Source organism: Petromyzon marinus, chromosome 12 (assembly GCF_048934315.1).
Source record: "Petromyzon marinus isolate PM22_M1 ecotype Great Lakes invasive population chromosome 12, UKy_Petmar_22M1.pri1.0, whole genome shotgun sequence".
NCBI classification, from domain to species: Eukaryota; Metazoa; Chordata; class Hyperoartia; order Petromyzontiformes; family Petromyzontidae; genus Petromyzon; species Petromyzon marinus.
In genome coordinates, this window is record NC_133678.1 from 490450 (window position 1) to 512563 (window position 22114).

The following is a 22114-nucleotide window of genomic DNA, read 5'->3' on the forward strand; positions in this document are numbered from 1 at the left end:
ATTATCATCAGGTATGAAAATCACAACAAGAAAATTTTTCACATTTTTTCAAATATTTTGTTATTTTGTTGTTTCTCTTCAACGTGACTTTACCGAAAAAACTAAGAATATGAATATTAATCTTCTAGGATATTTAGGTAAAGTGACGTAGAATGGAAATAACATAATAATAAAAATAATACTAACAGAATAAATATTTTTTTATTATTTTATCTCCATTCTACGTGACTTTACCGAAAGAACCCAGAAGATGAATCCCTGCAGTCACGAAAACTTTAAATCGAAATTAATATTAATCTAGCAGACCGGTTCATATTTAGTCATGAATATTAATGTTACAGGCGGGTTTCTAGAAACCACCTCATGAATATTAATTAGCGGGAGGGTTCATCTTGCCGCGTCACGTGAGCCGGGGTGAGGGGTCGCAATGGGGACCCCACGCGGCCCCGGGCGCCGCTTATTGAATTCCTTACAGCGGATAGGCGCCGCCTGCCCGCGTCCCGCCACGCGATTTGTTGGCGCGTATCGCGAACCCCGCTCCCATTGGTCAATTGTGCCCGAAGCGACCGACGGGAGCCAATCAGGGCATTGCACCGCCTATACGTGCTAGGAAATTCCAAGCCGCTAGCGCGCGCCGCCATCGCTCCCCGAGGCTTCTCCTCGGCTCCTCGTTCCGCCTCAGCCTCCTTTGCTTCTCCATCGTTGTTGTCGTCTCCACCCCCCTCCTCTTCATTCTCGTTCCTTTTCTTCGCCGCCCTCGCCTCCTGCCCGCGCGGAGCCGCCAAGGCCAGGCCTCCTGCCTCTCGCCCGGCAGCAGCGTCGCCAGCACCGCCAGCACCATGTCTGATCCGGTCGGTGGGAGCGCGGCGAAGGGGTCCCAGCAGGGTCCCTGGGGGTGCTGGGACGTAGAGAATTGTGGTGGAGTAAGGGATTGTGGGAGTGCAAGCGGGTGGAGTGTCGGGAATTGTTGAGGCGGAGGGGTTTTAGTCGTGACGGGAGGGGATCGTGGGGGTGTTGGGATCGTGGGGGTGTTTGGGATCGTGGGGGTGTTTGGGATCGTGGGGATGTTGGGGATCGTGGGGGTGTTGGGGATCGTGGGGATGTTGGGATTTGTGGGGGTGTTTGGGATTTGTGGGGGTGTTGGGATTTGTGGGGGTGTTTGGGATTTGTGGGGGTGTTTGGGATTTGTGGGGGTGTTGGGATCTGGGGGAAGTTTCGGATCGTGGGGATGTTTGGGATCGTGGGGGTGTTTGGGATCGTGGGGGTGTTGGGATCGTGGGAGTGTTGGGGATCGTGGGGGTGTTTGGGATCGTGGGGGTGTTTGGGATCGTGGGGGTGTTTGGGATCGTGGGGTGTTTGGGATCGTGGGGGTGTTTGGGATCGTGGGGGTGTTGGGATCGTGGGGGTGTTTGGGATCGTGGGGGTGTATGGGATCGTGGGGGTGTTTGGGATTGTGGGAGTGTTGGGATTGTGGGAGTGTTGGGGATCTTGGGGGTGTATGGGATCGTGTGGATGTTGGGGATCGTGGGGATGTTGGGATTTGTGGGGGTGTTTGGGATTTGTGGGGGTGGTTGGGATCGTGGGGGTGTTGGGATTGTGGGGTAGTTTGGAATCGTGAGGTAGTTTGGGATTGTGGGCTTGTTGGGATCGTAGGGGTGTTTGGGATTGTGGGGGTGTTTGGGATCGTCCTGGTGTTTGGGATTGTGGGGTTGTTGGGATCGTAGGGGTGTTGGGATTGTGGGATAGTTTGGGATTGTGGGAGTGTTTGGGATCGTGGGGGTGTTTGGGATCGTGGGGGTGTTTGGAATTGTGGAAGTGTTGGGATTGTGGGAGTATTGGGGATTTGGGGGGTGTTTGGGATCGTGGGGATGTTGGGGATCGTGGGGGTGTTGGGATCTGGGGGGTGTTTGGGATCGTGGGGGTGTTTGGGATTGTGGGAGTGTTGGGGATCTTGGGGGTGTTTGGGATCGTGGGGGTGTTGGGATCGTGGGGGTGTTTGGGATCGTGGGGGTTTTTGGGATCGTGGGGGTGTTGGGGATCTTGGGAGTGTTGGGGATCTTGGGGGTGTTGGGGATCGTGGGGGTTTTGGGGATCGTGGGGATGTTGTGATTTTCGGGGGTGTTTGGGATTTGTGGGGGTGGTTGGGATCTGGGGGAAGTTTCAGATCGTGGGGGTGTTGGGATCTGGGGGGTGTTTGGGAATCGTGGGGTGTTGGGATCGTGGGAGTGTTGGGGATCTTGGAGGGTGTTGGGATTGTGGGGGTGTTGGGGCTCGTGGGGGTGTTGGGATCGTGGGGGTGTTGGGGCTCGTGGGGGTGTTGGGATTGTGGGGGTGTTGGGATTGTGGGGGTGTTGGGATTGTGGGGGTGTTGGGATTGTGGGGGTGTTAGGGAGCGTGGGGGTGTTGGGGATCGTGGGGGTTTTGGGGATCTGTAATGGATTAACGAGTTGTGAATTATGAGGGTGCTGGGATTGTGTTTGGGATTGTAGGGTTGAAGGACTTAAGGCTGATTTGTGGGTCCAGGGATATAAGGTGGCATCTAGCGATGGAGGTGATATGGAGTTTATGGCTCCAGGGGGTATTAACATTGTCGAAGATCTAGATGTGTATGAGGTTATGGATTTAGAGTTCTATGCGGTACAGGAGTCAGAATGGCCTTTGAAATCGATGATTTCGGGCTGTTTAGGGGGTTGTGGTTTAGGTGGCCGACGTGTTTTATAGGTTTAGGGGTCAAGGAATCCTGGGGTGGGGTTCTTCAGGTACAGGGTTCTGGCGGTTAGAAGGTTCTAATTATTCTAGGTATTTGGGGAGTTTTTATGTAAAGCTTTCGTGACTGCAGTGATTCATATTCTTGGTTATTTCGGTAAAGTCACGTGACTTTACCGAAAGAACCAACAATATTTGGGGAGTGTTTCGAGTTGTAGGGGTCCCAGGTGTAGGGTTTCATTAGTGTAGAGGCTCGGGGCTATACGGCATTCGGGATCTTGTTTCGCAGGTTCCAGCAGGTGTACATTTCAGGGGGAGTCTTGGCATCCAAGGGATCCTGGGGGTCTCGAGATCTGGGTTCTGGTGTTTAGAGGTCTAAAGGTACGCGGAGCGTTGGGTGGCTGGAGACCTAGGATCTAAGGAATAATTTTCTTCAGCGGTGTAGGGGTCACGGAGGTATTCTCAACCCCACTCGCATCTGCTCATGTGCGAAAGGGACCTGGGACCCGATGTATCTTGTGCTCACATACGTTTCACTTTGCCATTTGTGTCCCTGTGTGCGCATGGCTGCGTGTTTTTCTACGTGTATTTGTTTGTGTCTGTGTGTGTGCGTGCGTACCATTTCAAATGTGTGCAATTCGAATGTTTTGTGTTGCGTTTGGAATTATTGTACGTGCCCACTTATGCGTGTATTGCATTTTCAGTGTTGTGTGTGCCCATGCATGTGTGTTTGGCAATTAAAATATTTTGGTGTGTTTCTATTTTCGCATTTCGAATGTTGTATATACAGTATCTGTGTGGCCATGTGTCTTTATTCATGTGTGTGTGTATGTGTGTTGGTGTGTCCACGTGTGCCCACGTGTGTCTTGTGTGTCCGTGTGTGTATCGTGTTTGTTTGTATTCGTTTGTGTGTTAGTTGGTCTATGTATTTGTTATTTGTATCCAGGTACAGTATATTTATTCGTGTGCCTGATGTATATCCGTGTGTGTATCTGTATGTGTGTTTCTGTGTTTGTGCTTTGGCATATATCTGATTTTGTGTATCTGTTCATTTGTGTGGCTCTGTGTCTGTGTATCCGTATTTGTATATTTTTTGTGCGTCTTTGTTTGTCTTGTATCCGTGTGTGCATATTTATCTGTACCTGTGTGTGTAAGCGTGTGTATGTATCGATGTGGCCGTGTAACTGTATATATGTGTGTGTATCCGTGTGTGTCTGTGTGTATCCATGTGTGTGTCTGTCTAACCGCGTGTGTCTTTCTGTGTCCGTATTTGTTTCTCCTCATTGCGGCGCTGCCAGAGAGCAAAGGGGCAGCAGCAGCAGGTGTTGAACGGTGAGTGACCACGCTGGTGTGGAATGGGTGGATGAGCTGGGACTGATCATCCATCGTCATCAATTATAATCATCCATAATCATCATCAATTATAATCATCCGTCATTGTCAATTAGCGATTGCGAGCATCGTAAGGATTAGTTTGCAGCAGCAGCAGCAGTCACAGCGTCTTTATCATTCTTAATCATTCACGCAATCGGAAGGTCACGAGTTCAAGCCATGGTTGGGGGATGGGGGTTGACTCAGCCCAATTTCCCTCCTTCCAGGGTCGATAAAATGAGTGCCACGTTGTGGGGAAGTCAACAGTGGCTTTCCTATGGATAGACTCGCCCCTACCATTGCTGTAAATGGGAGATGAGCACCAATACCTCTGGTCATTGGAACAGGGAATTCACTTTGACTTTTGCACGATCATCTGAATAATGAGATGCATCATACTTTAATATTTGTCAACCGCATAAAGAATTGCAATGTATTGAGTGTCATTATTTTACTAATTATCGGTGACATCTTCATGAGTGACATCGGAAATGTCATCACCTTAATCGTCATCGTCTGTATCGTCTGTAGCATCGCCATCCACAGCAAGATCACATCCGTCATCGTTAGTCAAATCGGCAGCATCACCATGGGCATTATGTCTAATGTCATCAAGAGCGTCATCATCCTCATCATCAATAGCATCATCAGAAAAGTCACGATTGATAAGCTCATCATTACCATAATTTATAGCATCATCAGCAGTGTCATCCTCATCATCGGCATACTTGGTAGCCTTACCATGAGTAACTTAGTAGCAAAATGTTCTGCGTTGTCATCATTAGGATCATATCATCATGAGTGTTATCAGTAACATTAGCAGCATCATAATCATTCGTAATCCTCATTGCCTTGAAGATAATCATTGGGAACTATAAACTCATCGGCATCGCTTATCATCAGCCTCATTATAAGCATCGATACCGTAGAGGTTAACGTGGAACGGTGTCACCGGCCATCAAATCCTTGAACCAGCGTCATCGGTTAACAGAATGCGTCGGTTTTTCATCCTGATTTCCTGGGTTGTTATTCTGACTTCCTGGATTTTTCTGAATATGCTTGACGCGATTTCATGTGAAACATCACGCAGCTGATCACCGTAAAATCTTGCCATGAGAATTGTTCTCTCACTCACCCGGTGAATGAGCTGAAGCAATCATAGTTTGTGTGTCGTTATACGCTTGTACGCATAACTAATTAATTTGTTTGGGCTGCGTCAGGTGGTGGAGAGTTCTTAACGACACAGATTTAGCCGGGTCATTATATAGCCTGAACCCAACAAAATGTTTCTGCCGAATGTTGGCGTGATGGTACAGTCGTGAGACCGATCCCTGCGTTGCGACATATTCGCTCGACGCCGCTCTCTCCTCTAGGTATTCAAAACGTCGCCAATCACCGGAAGGATGGGAGCAGCCACGGCGACTTTGAGACTTACCTGAGCAGTCAGACCGAGCAGGTGAGTTGGGGTGGACATTGACAGCCAGAGCCGTCCCGAGCATATGGCAAAACGGGGCGACCACCCCGGCCCCAGCACTTTGGGGGGCGGGGGCCCCACGCTTCAACGTCACGGCGTCAGATGTAATACTTGCAGTTTAGTTTGAAGTCGTCGGGGGGCCCACAAGGAGTGAGTTGCCTGGGCCACGCACCCCATAGGGATGGCCCTGCTGACGACGTCGATAAAAAGAGCACCGCCGCGTGGGGAAGTGATTGTTCTACGTGTGGACTCGCTATCGTCTTAAGAATATGGACTTTCCACCACTGGTCCATGGCTGTAAACTGATGAGGTCCAATGCCTCAAGGCTGATGTGAGCAGGAGATCACTCTGACTTGACTACCAATAATTGCATCTACGAGCCAGTAGGGTTGAAAATCAATGATTGATTTTTCGGTAATTGTTCTTGTAATTGATTTTAGATTCCAAAAGTCATGGAATCAATAATCGAATCCGGTTCAGTTTTACAAACGGTAGAAACCATTCGCCCACGAACATCTTTAAACTTACAGCACTTTCTTCTTTGGTTCTTTCGGTAAAGTCACGTAGAATGAGAATAAAATAATAAAATAAAACAATAAAATTCTCACAACGTTTCGGCCACAACACAAGCGGCCTTCATCAGGTGAAGGGACGAGACTGTCTGGAGGACAGCGCTGATGAAGGCCGCTTGTGTTGTGGCCGAAACGTCAGAATTTTATTGTGTTATTTTATTAATTTATTATTTTATTCTCATTCTACGTGACTTTACCGAAAGAACCAAAGAAGATGAATCCTTGCAGTCACGAAAGCTTTATATCGAAATTTACAGCACTTTGTCATTCCACTGCTGGATGAAGGCCTCGTTACGTCTGCCTTCGAGCTTTCTTGACCATACTTTACCGCGCGGGCCGGTGTAGGCCAGTAACATTTCTGAAAACCGATTATCGATGGCGCTAAGGTTTTTTTTGTTCCATACGGTTGTCGATAATGCGTAAATAAGTTGCCGCTCTGAGCTGCCAATGGCTGCGCTCAGTCTGAATGACGGCCAAACCCGAGCATGTGGCACGGGCTGGAGACGCTGCGGCCCAGCGGCAGAGGGTTAGCCACTTGTTGCAGAGGTTCGTGGTTCGAATCCGCCGGGCCGCCCTGTTGAATACCGGCACTGTAAAACGGCGTGGTAATTGTAAAACACTACGACGCGCCATCTGCTTCTTCAGAGTGGACTTTTAAGATCCCTTGATGTTGTTCAAAAGAGTAGGTCGTTGTGTGCCGGAGTCAAGGCCCAAATTCTTCAAAAATCATCCTGCAAATTACTCCGTTGCAATTATGCACAGCAGCAATCATTGCCTGCCTCCCCCCACTTACTGGCAGACTGAAGCCTGCTCAAGGCAGACGCTGAGTAAACTTGTACCGCACTTGGACAGGTGTCACTGGGGGTGCCCTTTCAAATGTGTTGAGCGCAGAAGTGACCCGTCATGTGTTAAATGCCGTTGAGACACCCCGGTGTAAATAAAACATGTATGATTCGTAATTGCTGAACAAATCATTACAATTCATTGTTAGTGTGAATAAAGGTTTAAACGGGAGATGGACTGAAGCCATTGAGACGCGTGATAGCACAATTGCCTGTGTAGCACGAGGGTGGCCCCCGTGGGTTACACCAACAACGAACGGGTGCTGGATGGCTCACGGAAAACCGCCGTGGCCTCTGCTCGCCAGTAAGCACCGCGCGTCGAGATGCAGTCGCATCTGCGCTACCCTACCTACGTTGTAAATCCGCGTTGTGCACGGTGGTGAAATACCACCGTGCTGCGCAGAGCAGCTGCTGCTGCGTAACGATCCTTCGTCAGAGTCTGCACGTACAGCAGAAAGATTTGCCACTTGGTACAGCCTCTCTGTAATCCGGCTAAGCAGATGAGCCTGGTCTGATGAAAGGCCATTTGCCTGAAACGTCACCTATTATATTAAAAAAGGCCACACTGTTAATCATTTTTTTGACTTTTTGGTTTAGTCATGGATTTGCACAACACTAATGTAAACATTGGAACGATCCATTAACAATTGATTAAAATATTAGGTTTGTAGAAATCGTTGCAGAAATGTCTAGAGCAATAAAGACAACGCGTATGTTGGGTTTTTGAACGGAGAGACGAAGTCAGCTGCCTCGGTGGTAGCATGGTGGTTGGTGTCATGCTGTGACTGCCATCCTCAGGTAGCTGGTTCAACCCCATCTCCTGGCTCAGCAGTTGAAACAACGGTGCGAGGTTTTTTGAATTGCAGCTTCTTAAGTTGTGATGACGGATGGTACTCACCAGGCCAGACAGTGGCATTGTAATATATGGAGTGTGTTCTATACATGGAAGTGTGTGATCCGAGTTTCTATAATCTGCCTGCCGCCTCTGTCAACCAAGAGGCACAGTTAAGTCAATTGGCAGGTCACCATGTGTGGTGGTGGGGTAAAGTGTGGGTGTTCCCACATCACCTGGTCAGCATGGAAGAGTAGGGCAAATACCACTCGACTCCCTCTTGCGGGGAGGTCCCGTGACGCCATTCTCACGGGTGGCGATTTTGTGCAGGCGCTCTGGTCCAAAGTTGCCAAATCTGAAATGTGACACCACAAATTATACAACTGAGAATGTGGGGATGTACATCGCAATAACGACCCCCTAACTATATATATTCTTAGTTTTTTCGGTAAAGTCACATTGAAGAGAAACAACAAAATAACAAAATATATATAAAACAATAAAAAATTCTCACGACGTTTCGACCATAACTCAAACGGTCATCATCAGGTGTGTTGGTTTGCATAAATTTATTTTTAAACGGCAAAATAAATTTATGCAAACCAACACACCTGATGATGACCGTTTGAGTTATGGTCGAAACGTCGTGAGAATTTTTTATTGTTTTATATATATTTTGTTATTTTGTTGTTTCTCTTCAACGTGACTTTACCGAAAAAACTAAGAATATGAATTACTGCAGTCACGAAAGCTTTAAATCAAGACCCCCTAACTGTCAATTATTGGCAGCACCCTCCCGATTAGCACGGTTGGCTACGTACGGTGCGAAAAGTTCAACATACGTACATACATGCGAATGGGACCCATTAAACGAGCGTAATAATAATATTGTTCAGGGCGCTACCATTCACTGCAACGTTTTTAAAAGAATAACTCTTGCGTTGAGTTACGACCCGGAGTGGTGGCATTTTGTTGGAATTTCTTGCACGAGTTTTAAATTCTGCAGCCGTAATGGCTACGACAGTGGTTCACTTTTCTGTACGGCCACCACGTACCGCGTCACACGTGAATAGTCAAATCGGGCGACTCCTACAGCGACTTACCGGTTCTGGCTGTTCCGTCTTGCGCAGTGGGCTCTTTTAAAAGGCCATTGGGTGGCTGATAATGCACCCCCGAGGGCATCCTCCTCACATTTTTGGCACAACACAAGGCAAGCTATCGACGCTCTTTGTCTCCCCCCCAAACCTAATCCCGGGCCTTGTATTTGTAACCTTCGACCTGCACCTTCCCCGCACCCATTCATCTTTGTTTATTCTCCTTGAGGTGTGATGGCTTTCCGGCCTCGCGTCTCTGCGATCCCCCTGCCCTCCGCCGCGTCCAGTCGCGTGTCGGCAGGGCGCACGCGACAGCTCGGCCGGCACCACGGCAACTTGGCCGGCTCCGCTCGTCTCCGCGCCGCCGTCATTTACTGTCGCGTGCGGTGGGGCCGTCACAGTCGCTTCGGATGGGTTAACGGTGCCCGCGTCTCGTCGCCATACACGCCGCTCCACGTATTCCGGTCTTCCCTGCATCCCGAGGACTTTGCTCCGAGGGCCACTGCCGGATTTGCTGCCGTGTGGCACCCCTCCCCCCAGATTCTGGAATGCCCCCACCCCCCAGCCGAATCGGTGACTCGGATGGGGGGGGGCCACGGTCGATGTTTTGAAGTCACGACTGGAAACTCAGGTCTGTCCCGCTGCTCGTGGAGCACTGGATCAGACTCGAACCCAGGCTTTTCATAGGTGAGCTGGCAAGGACCATTGAGCCAAGCACCTCTGCTACAAGGACAAACACTTTGGTCAATAATAACGGTGGCCTTACATAAAAACATATATAATAGGTGACGTTATGGGCAATGTCCCTTATTTATGAAGGACCCAGTTCCGAACCGTCGCCTATTGTACATGTTTATTTAAGGCCTGCTGTCCGGAGGCCGCTGTCGGCATGCTCTGCCGGTTACCCGTCGCTGCCTGAGCCGCGCGACCTAAAACGAGGAGTTGCGCACAGTAGGCCCAAAGGCCCAAAACGTCACGCGGCCAGCAACACAAAATCACTGTCTAAAGTAGTAACGGGTAAGCGTTTCCACCGATCTTGAATCGAGCATGGTTATTGTAAAAGTTCGGGGAAAGAGAAGACGGAAATCACTTTGAAGGCCCTGCTAAAAACAGTTTTACACGAACGTTAAATTCGAATTGGTTATAGAGGCACCCTGTGGTCGAATGGACATGGGGGATGGACACACAGACAGAGCTGATAATACGCAATCGCTTTGATCCTCGCTTTGAAATCGTGAGTAGAAATCTGGAGGTGCGTGCCGGACACAGCGTTCAGCGGGCGGATCGCGTTTCCCACGGCCCCAGCATTTGTTACGATGGTTGCCGCCGATGGAGCGTGGGGTCTGTAATCGGGGCGGGTGAGCTAGTGAGCTGGTGAGCCGGTTAGCATGTTAACTGGAGAGCATGTGAACTGGTGTGGGAGCTGGTGAGCAGGTTAGCTCTTGAGCTGGTGAGCTGGAGAATGTGTGCGGTGGTAAGCAGGTGAGCTTTTGAGTGGGGTTAGCTGGTGAGCGAGAGAGTGTGAGATGGTCAGCGGGTGAGATGGTGAGTGGGTAAGCTGGTGAGCAGGTGAATGTGTGAGCTATAGAGTGGGTGAGATGGTGAGTGTGTAGGCTAGTGAGTGTGAGCTGGTGAACAGGTTATCTAATCTAAGTGTATATTTATAGATCACTTTCACTCAAGGCGCATGACATAGTAAAAGAAAATGGTGACAGAACAGAATGATTTTGATGGCAGGGGCATGAAAGGATTCAGGAATGAGTGACTATGGTAGAGGGTATTTAGGGATCATGAAAGCGGACGGGAGGGACGGGAAGCAGTGGAGGGGTAGGGGAGGGGAGGGAAGAGGAAGAGAATGGGCAATAGAGAAGAGGTGAGGCTGTGAGAAGAGCGGAAGGAGGTTAAGGGTTAATGTACAGGGGAAGTTGATTCCAGTGAGGGATACAAGGAGGGAGGAGGACCAGAAACGGGATTGAACACGGAGGAGGAGTGACACCATTCTTTATTTTCTTTCTACCTGAAGAAGACCGCTTGTGTTGCGATCGAAACGTCATGGGTTTTTTGCTTTTAATTTTGGTTTTGGTTTTCTTTCTACGTGACTTTAACGAAATAACAAAGAATATAGAGACAGAGAAGATGGGACATGGAAGGATTTGAGAGAGACAAGGCTATAGAGAGCTGGAGAGTATTTTAACTGGTGAGCGGGTGAACAGGTTAGCTGGTGAGCGTGTGAGTAAGCGGGTTAGCTGGTGAGTGCAAGCTGGTGGGTTTAAAGGGTGTGTGAGATGGTGAGCGAGTTAGCTGGTGCGCAGGTGAGTGCCCCATGCTGGGTTACGCTTGTGCAGTGGCTCTATCTATCGGTGAAATCCGAAACCCGCTAAGATTTTGATCCTCGCTGTCCGTTTCTGTTTGCGAGTTCACGTAGCCAGATGGTAACAGGAGGACGCTAACAGTGGTGGCGGTGTAAGCGCGGACACGCGCGCTGCACTCGTGCTGCGGTCTGTGACAACAGCAGCCGCCACGTGCCAGGCTGGGTGCACTTTGATGCCGCAACATGTATCGTGGGAGGCTCTCCCTGCTGGCAGGGGGTCACGGGACAGACCCAGGTGTTGGGGGTTGATTGACCAATTTTGAGTCTGTGAGTGGGAGAGGGTGAGCCCGTGAAGCTCCTATGGAGCTCTTGGTAGTGGTAACACAGATGGATTTAAGAATCCTGGGCTGTGCAGCCACCTCTTGGCCAGACCTTGCAGCCCATATCTACAAACACCACCACAACAGGCAGCCTCTCAGCCAAGTGATAATAATAATCATCTTTATTTATAGAGCGCCTTTCATACGGAAAGGTTGAAGGGACTTCACGCATGCTAAGAAAAAAGAAAAACATTTTACAAAGACAAATGTTGTGAAAACACTCAGGAAATTATAAAAATACATCAAGGGAAAGAAACATGATAAAACAATCAAATTATTATGAAATGCCAGAAAAAATAAGGTTAAATTATAGAAACAAAACCTGATGCAGAGTTTGGCACTCAGGGAGCGCAAACTCAGACGGCCATCTCCTCTCCTGCTGAGGCTGACCGTCACGATGCAGAGCAGTGGTCACGACACCCGATTTAAGAGCTTCTTGGCTCACAGGGTACTTCAAAATAAACTGAAACTGAACTGATGACCGTGCGCACTGGGCCTGACAGGGAGATAACGGCTTGCTCTTAACCAGGCTCAGCCTGACCTTGGCCTGCCAGATCAAGCATGTTCAAGCTGATTTCGTTGGTCAAAATGTAACGAGGTGCTGTATCTAATGGGGAGGGTCCTTGCTCGTAAACATCTGGAAATTCACTGCCATTGATGAAAGTTAGCCTGACTGCTGATGAGACACTAAATGTCGAAACCAGTCCAGAGTTTGCCACCTTGCTTCAGAATTTCCTCCAGATTGTCTCTTGTCCCCAAGCTCTTACAATGATAACCTTGTTCAATTCCAGTAACGTGTTACACGCTGATCTATTACAGCTTTGATAGTGCTGTTTGTTACTGGCCTTATGACGTTTTGGGCTTGTGCTCATCAGTTATTTATGAAAAAATACACAGAATTGTATAGAGACCCCCAGACCCGCACAGGGACCCGTGCCGTGTGACCGTGTAATTCGGTCCCCGTGTGGCGCCGCGTGCCGCCCCTGCAGAGCAGCAGCTATGCAGCCGTATCGGAGGCCTACGTGCCGGCCTACTATGGCCCCTCGGTGGCCTTCTCCTCCTACTCGCTGAGCTCCGAGCCGGCCTGGTCCACGGCGGGCGCCGACCCGGCCGTGCCGTACATCGCCCACCACTACGGGCCGCCGGGGGCCCTCGCCAACGGGGATGCGCCGCTGTCCCACCACCACCACCACGTGTCGGCGCACGGGCACCCGCACCCGCACGCCCACTTCATGGCCGATCCCGGCTACCTGGGTGGCGCAGCGACCGCCACCACCCCGGCGGCCGCGTACATGAGCCAGCGGCAGCAGCACGCCTTCGGCTTCTTCCCCGGCGGGCCCGAATTCGCGGCCTGGCTGAGGCCGTCGGGCGGCGGCGGGGCAGCGGGCGGCGTCGGCGGCCAGGGCGGCCTGCGCGGCTCGCCTGTGTCGTCGCCCATCTCGGTGGCGTACGGCAGCGGTTACGCCTTCCCGCCCAGCTCGCTCGGCGGGGCGGCCGTCGTGGACCCACAGACCGGCTCGTTCGCCGGCGGCGTGAGCCGGGCGCCGGGCCATGTCGGCGCCACCGCCTCCGCCGTATCCGGTGGAGGCGGCGGCGGCGGCGGCGGCGGCGGGGGGAGCCCCGGCGGCGTGGCAAGCGGCGTGGTTGTGCTACAGCAGGGCGTGGGCGGTCTCCGCATCGGTGGAGACTCCCGCGAGCTGCCCGCCGGCGGGAAACCTGGCGCGCCACCGCCGGTGGCAGCCGGACCGGATCTGGTGGCACAGGCCGTGGCGGCGACGAGCGCGGCGGCGGCGGCGCCGCAGGCCAAGCCAGCGCCGGCGTCCTGGGCGTCCATCGCCAGCAAGCCGGCCCGGCAGCAGCTGGCGCCGAGGTCGGTGAAGGGCGGCGGCGGGGGCGGCGCGGGGAAGATGGCCAGCGGGACGTCGGTGCCGCCCCCCCCCATCAAGCACAACATGGACATCGGCACGTGGGACGGCAAGGGCCCGGTCAGCAAGGCCACGCCGCCGCCGCAGTTCGCTCAGCCCGCCGACGGAGCTCTGGCACTGGGGAAACCGCAGGGCGACGCCGGGCAGGAGCAGGCCCAGGCCTCGGCCTCCATGTCGGTGGACGCCATGCAGGTGTCCGCGCAGATGTCTCACTCCATGTCGCCGCCGCCACTGCCGCAGCAGCAGCAGCCGGTACAGACCTTGCAGCAGCAGCAACAGCAGCAGCAGCAGCAGCATCAGCTGCAGTCGTACATGATGCAGCAGCAGCAACACCAGAACTTTCAGCAGCAAAGCCATTACCATCACCAGCAGCAACAGCAGCAGCAGCAGCATGAACACCAGACTCTGCAGAATGGTTATTACGCGATGATGCAGCGCCAGCCAAGTATCAACCCGGCTATGCAGCCTCCGCAGGTGCAAGCACCGTTTCAAGAGCATCAGCAGCAACAGCAGCAGCAGCAACAACATCATCAGCATCAACAGCAGCAGTCGGATCGCTGGGTGGCTTCACGCAGCTGTGGGCCAGCAATGCTAACTCAAAACGGGAGCCAGCCTGCTCCTATCACCTCCTTGCCCCAGACACGGCACCAGCTCAACCAGCAGCAGCAGCAGGCTCCTCCTCGACAGAGCTTGCAGCAGCAGCAGGTAACGGCACCGTCGTTTGCCGGCGACGGGAGTGGCGGCGGCGGCGGCAGCGCGCCTGGCATCGGGGAGCCGGCGCCGGCTCCGCTACAGGCGCCGCCGCCGCTGCTGCTGGAGAAGCTGCATTCGCACAACGGCTACAACCCGAGCGACTTCGACTGTAGCCCGCGTGACCTGCGGGCCTTTATCATCAAGAGCTACTCGGAGGACGACGTCCACCGCTCGGTCAAGTACTCCATTTGGTGCAGCACCGAGCACGGCAACCGGCGGCTGGACGGCGCCTACCGCGCCATGCAGGGCAAGGGCCCCGTCTACCTCCTCTTCAGCGTCAACGGCAGCGGCCACTTCTGCGGCGTGGCGCAGATGACCTCGCCCGTGGACTACCAGACGTGCGCCGGCGTGTGGTCGCAGGACAAGTGGAAGGGCAAGTTCGAGGTAAGCCTTTGAAACGCACGCGTGGAGTCCACGCCACGTGGCGAGAGAGAGCTTTGGAGGAACTCAATAGGTACATGGGTAAGATTGAGCCACGACATAAAACAAATGTATGTAACGAAGACATGAATCCCGGCTCTAACCTTAACAGACACGTGGTAAGTGTTGTTAGCGAGTGGCACCTATGCATTCCACCGAGGGGAGGCCCAAGACCTATTCAAATAATTGTCACTGGTGTTGACCCATAGCGGGAATTGAATTTGTTGCTGGGTTAGTAGCACAGCGCGTAAACATCTAAACTACCGCTCCTCATACATATATGCACAAACATGTGCGTCTATTCCCTGTCCATGCACCTTCTTTCTGCTTCCCACTCTCCCTCTTTACCCACTCTCCCTCCCTCTCTCCTATCTCTCCCTATCCCTCCCCCGTCTCCCACGCTCGCCCCCTATGCACGCCGCCCCCTCCACCGCCCCCCACCCCAGGTGCAGTGGATCTTCGTGAAGGACGTGCCCAACTCGCAGCTGCGCCACATCCGCCTGGAGAACAACGAGAACAAGCCGGTGACCAACTCTCGCGACACGCAGGAGGTGCCGCTCGACAAGGCGCGCCAGGCGCTGCGCGTCATCGCCGCCTTCCGCCACACCACCTCCATCTTCGACGACTTTGCGCACTACGAGCGCCGGCAGGAGGAAGAGGAGAGCCTGAGGAGAGACAAGGTGAGGGCGGCAACCAACGCCAACAACGCCGCCGCCAACGCCGCCGCCAACGTCGCCAACGCCGCCGCCGGCGCCGCCGGTGCCGCCGCCAACGTCGCCAACGCCGCCGGCGCCGCGTCGGGGCCCGCCCGGCGCCGCCCCCCGCGGACGGCTCGCCCCCGCACGGACGGCCGCTAGAGCGACGGTGCTCACCGGTCCGGGCGGCACGCGCGGTCAGTACCCGGCGCGCGGCAAGCTGCCGCCACTCCGGTAGAGCCTTGTGGAGGCACCGGCGCTCACCTGTAGTTCACAGCCTTTGCGGAGCCAGATGCCAAATTTCCACATTGCCATGGTAGGGATGAGTTTTATCCACATGTCGACCGCTTGTTGATCTTCCCCCGGACAAAGTGGTACCCGTTTTGATCCACCCCCGAGCGAGGTGCGATGATGATAATGGTGTCAACTTGTAACGCTGCGCCGCCACGGAGAGAAGGGGAGACGCCAGGAGGAGAAACCGCAGACAAACAGAAGTTCGTGTTTTGAATTCGGCAGGCCGCCCTGGTGATTACCACGGTGTGTATTCAGTATAAAGTACCGTCTGCTTCACGGTGGATGATAAAGGTCTCCTGGTGTCATTCGAAATGAGAAGGCCACCGTTTTCCGACGTGATGGCCCATATTTGTCAAATTAGAAACATGACGGCTTAAATCACTCACTGGGGGTTACACAGCAACAGCAGCGGTGGATATAGCCCCCTAGGCTCGCAAGCCGAGTGCCCTTGTGCTACACAGACACAGCTGCCACTGGGGCCGCCCTTTCAAACACATTCCCCGCACTTGCGCTCGCACACACTGTGCAAACCGGCAGGAGGACGCGCGTACTCTTCTGTCACGCTGCTTCTGCACCGTACACAGCCGGCCATGCTTGATGCACGCAGAGTGGGCGCCGGAGTCGGGAATCGAACCCGGGCCCTGCTTGCCGTGCGACACGACCGTGCGGAGCATTGACGCCATCTTTCTCTTGTCCGCCGTTGCTGTTGCAGAGGCGCGGCGCAAGCGCAGCGAGCGATGGCGAGGGTGGCCGGACCTGCGGGCGGGGGGGTTGGTTGCTGGAGGTCGCTCTCTGCCGTCGGGACACGAGGGGAGTCCCCGGCAGGGTCGCCACCGCTCTCTCTGCTCGTCCTGCTAGAGACGCTACCCACGGTGGCCACTGGCCGCGGATTGTTTTGTGTTCGCTTCGAGTTCTTTGCGTCCCTGCCCCATCTTCTCCCCCTTTCCCCTTCGTGTGTGTGCGCGCGCGCGCGTGTGTGTGCACGTGCGTGCTTGTGTGTGCACGTGTGTGTGCACGTGTGTGTGCACGTGTGTGTGCACGTGTGTGTGCACGTGTGCGTGCGTGCGCGCTTGTGCATGTGCGCGTGTGTGCGCGCGCGTGCGTGTGTGCCACAGCAGCACGGGGTGAGCCGGTGGCGTCTGTAGCGAAGGAGGAGGGGGCGGAGGGTGACACTCGGAGTGCTGTTTGGAGTGTGGACCGAGTCACTCGTAAGCGTAACTTATATCCCCCCAGCCGACGGTGAAGTTGCGTTTTTTTTTCGCCGTTTTACTTTTATTTTGTACTTTGGAAGTTTCCGTTTTTCTTTTGATTGTCTCTCAAGTACTCCTCACGTTTTCACTGTAACCGACTGTACCCGTAACGTCATATTTACGCATCTTTGTATTTTATTTCGCTTGGGGACACGCGGCAGGGGGGAGGGGCGAGAGAGAAGCGCGGCAGCTTTCCAGAGGGGGGGGTGTGGGGAGCCATCTTAAATGTGCGCGCAATCGACCAGTGACGAGGAGGACGAGGTGGCGGACGACGAGGCGGAGGAGGGCGGCGGTGGTGGCTGCATCTCCGGTTGCCCGCGTCGCTTTGCCCGTGTTTGTAGAGGTTTTCACGTGTGATTGTAAGCAATGTTTAACAGAAAAAAACAAAAGCAATTGTCTGCCGTTACAAATTATAGTCAATAATAATGATGATCAGAAAACGGGAAGCCTAACGGGCTGCGTTGTCGCAGTCCTGGACTGTTGGTCTGTCAGGGAAAAAAATAATTGACAGACCCTCTGCTAACGGTGGCTCCGGTTGGACGGAGAACGGAGAGAGCGCCGCCCCGAGAGAGAGAGAAGGGAAGCGAAGAGCCGGGAGGAGAGAGGGAAGCGTTTCGCCTCTGCTGCCCCCTGGAGACCGTTCGACCGCCTGAGCCGCGCATTCCGACGCTCCCCGTGAGCGGTAATTATCCAGCAGCGGCCGCACGCCAGCCGGCGGGCCAGACAGGTCGACGGCCGGACAGGTCGACGGCCAGAGCAGCTCACCCTCGCCAAACATCGTCCACCATGAGCCTTCCTGCCCCCCGAAAAAAATAAACCCACGAGCCCCTCCCCCGAGATGAAGACAAGTGTTGAGCAATGTTACAATTTCCCAACAATGAAGACTTCCAGTGTTTAATTAGACCTCCCCCTCTACCAACTCGTTTGAGGTATTCGCAGTACTGTACTGGATATTGCCTGTAATAAATGTACTGTACTTAGACCAAAAGTCTTGCCGCTGCAGTATCTTTGTCGAGTTCTGCTCCCAGTTAATGACACGGCATTCTTATCAATTACATCATACACAGCAATAATAATTACCTATATTTGCGGGAAACCAACGAGTACTGTGGCTCCTTTGTAAAGAGGGTCCTGCATTGTCTGTGCTTCTATATTAAGACGTTTATGGCCAATTAATGGGTGTTATGAGTGTTCACCCAATGCCATACCCTCACTCAAAGTCAAAAAGTGAGTTCATCTGAGAATCGAGTCGTTGGTCCTCATCAGCAGTTTGCAGCCATGTAGAAACCAGTGGTGGAAATTCCACATTCCTATTCCATGGGTGTGGGGGGGTGCAATTTTTCTCAATCATTGTTGATCTTCCACACAGTGGTACCGATTTTATCGACTACCAGTGGGAGGGATGATGGGCTGCTTTAACCCAAATCCCCAACCGGGATTTGAACTCGCAACTTTCCGACTGCGAGCTGCTCGCTCTAACGCTGAGCCACCACGGATGTATTGTTGAAGCCAGCCGCTGTTGCGGGATACACGCGTGGAAATATGATCTCGTTTACATTTATAGAGCGCCTGCACCCAAGGCGCGTGACGTGGCTTGCAAAACGGTGACAATGGAATGTAGTCAGCAGTGTGCTACAAGGGTTGAGGAATGAGTGACAACAGCGATAAGAGGGGTGCGGAGGGGTCGCGAAAGTGTAGGGGAGGGACGGGAAGGAGTGGATGGGCCAGGGAAGGGAAGTGGAAGACAGTGGGCGATGGAGACAAGTTGAGGCTTTTAGAGAGGAACTGAAGGAGGTTAAGGAGGGGGGTTGCTTAATGTACCCGGGAGGTATTCTTAGTTTTTTCGGTAAAGTCACGTTGAAGAGAAACAACAAAATAACAAAATATATATAAAACAATAAAAAAAATTCTCACGACGTTTCGACCATAACTCAAACGGTCATCATCAGGTGTGTCGGTTTCCATAAATTTATTTTTAAAACAGCACATTTATTTATAATATCCGACCAGGAACACATAAGCAGTGAACTCAAGCACGTACACCAAGCTCTTAGGGCTAATGGTTACTCCGACTATACAATTCGCAAAGCTATCACTCAAACCATGAAGAAGAACCCTCTTGAGGAGCCTTTCAAAACCATCACTTTACCCTACATTGCTGGGATCACAAAAAAGATCTCCAAAATCTTGAATAAACACAAGATCCAGGTCCGTTTCAACACATTACATAAAATCCGTGATCTGGTTCCGTCTGTAAAAGATGTGATTCCGGACATACAATACCCTGGTGTCTACAAACTAAGTTGCCTCTGTGGTAGTAGTTACATTGGAGAAACCAAACGCCATGTCTCGGACCGCATTCGTGAACATAAAGCAGACCTTAAACACGGTAGGACCAACACCTCGGCCGTAGCAGATCATTGTTCTAATTCAGTAGGCTCACATGCCATTGACTTTTCCAAGACGGAGGTTCTTTGTAAGCCATCTGGCTTCCATGAGAGATTCGTTCATGAGGCTATCCACATATACAAGCACAGACAATTTCAACCGAGAAGATGGATTCTATCTTAGCAATCATTGGAAAGATTTGATAAATCATTTCAGTTCTTGATTGATTGTTCACGCTTACAGTGGCTTTCAGACAGCATACATTATAAAAAATTTCGTCTCCCCCCTCCTCTTTTAAAAAAAAAATAAAAAATAGATGGACTAGTCCTGGGCAAACTGCCAATGGCTGCGCGTGACGCCAACGTTTTTTTATAAATAAATGTGCCGTTTTAAAAATAAATGTATGCAAACCGACACACCTGATGATGACCGTTTGAGTTATGGTCGAAACGTCGTGAGAATTTTTTTTTATTGTTTTATATATATTTTGTTTCTCTTCAACGTGACTTTACCGAAAAAACTAAGAATATGAATTACTGCAGTCACGAAAGCTTTAAATCAAAATTTACCCGGGAGGTGTTAGGTCTATGGGCATTGTTGAATCTATGGGCATTGTTGAGTCGATGGGCAGTGTTGAATCTATGGGCAGTGTTGCTCAATGTCAAGGGAAGTTGATTCCAGTGGAGAGGTGCAAGGAGGGAGAAGGACCGGGATTGGGCACGGGGAGAAAGATCGACCCCAGGCCGAGAGGTCCTCCGCTGCATGGCCACGATGCGAGAGGGGGGGGGGGGGTCGCGTTTGCCCTTCCACTCGAGGATTCGTTTTGTCCTCAATGAACGTAGCGCCCTCTGTCGGCAGCCAGGTAAACAACAGACACTAACGCCAACATCTCTACCTCCATAAATACACATTTAAAAGAGTGTTGTTTACACGTCCCACCAGCCACCACACGGCCGCCTCCTGGGAGGGCATGTCAGCAGCATTGGGTCAACACAAGAAAAAGCTGGGACGGTTTCGACGTTCGGTGTCCCATCAGTAGAGTCGGGCTGGCTGCGACCAGTGAACTGCTTACGGGCCCTCTAAGATATGGATACGAGTTTGACGAAAAGCCATTTAATACATGACAAAACTTAAACATTTACATCGTTGTGGAGAATATAAATAAAACAGTAAACCAGCATTGGTTCAAGCGTGACTGCTGATGAGACACTGAATGTCAAAACCGGTTCAGAGTTTTGTTGAGATTGAATCAATGCCCTTGACATGCATTCCCATAAGAAGGTCGTGAGGTTGATGGGATCTGAGACAAGAGGATGGCTTCTGCAGAATGACAAAAATCAATTCTGATTACAGAGAGTAGCAGTGACCACCCCCTGCTGGCGAACCAATGCCCATCTTGCAGGCCAGGTGTCGAGTTACCTTGTGCCGCATAGGGACAGCTGCCCCTCGGGGCACCCAAGGCTAGACCACAAATCAATCGCCACCCGCCTGCTGACACACTGACCCGCCCATACTGGACATGACCCGGCTATGCTGGACATCGGTGAAAAAGAGCTTCATAGCTCATCGGATTCCTCCAGTCTAAAAGATTTGTGATGATGCCAATCTTGTCGATCAGGGTGCCGAGTATCCTTGTTCCGCGCAGGGACAGCTGCCACTGGTGTGCCCCTTTAAATAAAAGTAATTATGTCAGTCGCTTGTCGTGTAAGGAGGGCGGCTTCATGGAAAACAACATATCTCTCACGATCACCGGAACGCGTGGGGAGGAGGGAAGCATGGGGGGATGATTGAATGAACGGCTGAGCGCGTCTCACTTGACAGCCAAGCTACCTTGCACACAAAGAAAAAGACCCCCCCGTAGCGAGCACCTATGAAGTCCGGAACGGTACACGAGGGGGTGGGTGGTGGCCAGCACCACCCCCGACCGCCTTTATCTCCCCAATAGCGATGTTTACACATCTCCCTTGGTACTAATTTAATGCTGAGTCGACCTAGGCAAGGCCCAGGTCCGGTTCACATAATCGTCACTGGTGTTGTTGGCGTTGCGTTCCGAGCGCAGAGCCACCGCTCCCCACACGCGCACACCCCCACGAAGAACCAATACGAAGTGGGGGCCACGGTGGGGGGGGGCAGGGGTCGCCACGCGCTCCGTGTCTCGAGTTGAGGCTTTCTGAGAAGCACTCAGCAGAGCAACACCCCCCACCACCAGCACCGTGGAGCCTTCCCACCACACTGTTGAGGCCGCCGTGTAGCCTTCCCACCACACACTGTTGAGGCCGCCGTGTAGCCTACCCACCACACACTGTTGAGGCCGCCGTGTAGCCTACCCACCACACACTGTTGAGGCCGCCGTGTAGCCTACCCACCACACACTGTTGAGGCCGAGCGTTGTTAGCGAGCACCTATTGAGGAGGCAGTCAAGACACACGGCTGGGTTGGTGTGGCCGGGACCAATCAGCGGCGTGCTGATGCTGGACACGCCGCGACCCAATGTGAAGTCGACCGACTGGGAGCCCCAGCAGGACACCCCCGGCCGTGCCTGGGAATCGCTCGCCAGGGTTCGTAGCTCAGTGCGCGAACCACTTCCACCGGCGCCACCTCCACACTCTCACACAAAGATTTTTCATATAGACTTAACAGGCTGTGGGGGCAAGTGCTGTTAGCGAGCACCTATGAAGGCCGGAACGGTACACGAGGGGGTGGGTCGCCAACACCACGCCCAACCGCATGTCTCCACAGTGGCGATGTTTACACACCGCACCAGGTACTGATTCGAGGCTGAGTCGACCTAGGGGAGGCCCAGGACC

The 22114-nt window shown here is 52.6% G+C and overlaps 1 protein-coding gene across 1 annotated transcript; it reads left to right on the forward strand.

Moving 5' to 3' along the window:
* The first annotated feature begins 581 nt into the window (after window positions 1–581).
* On the forward strand, window positions 582–17907 carry LOC116941736 (YTH domain-containing family protein 2-like). Its single transcript, XM_032953104.2, has 6 exons — window positions 582–851; window positions 4005–4038; window positions 5451–5533; window positions 12572–14644; window positions 15127–15572; window positions 16382–17907. The coding sequence occupies exons 1-5, from the start codon at window positions 840–842 to the stop codon at window positions 15535–15537; spliced, it is 2613 nt and encodes an 870-aa protein (XP_032808995.2). The 5' UTR covers window positions 582–839; the 3' UTR covers window positions 15538–15572; window positions 16382–17907.
* Window positions 17908–22114: the final 4207 nt, after the last annotated feature.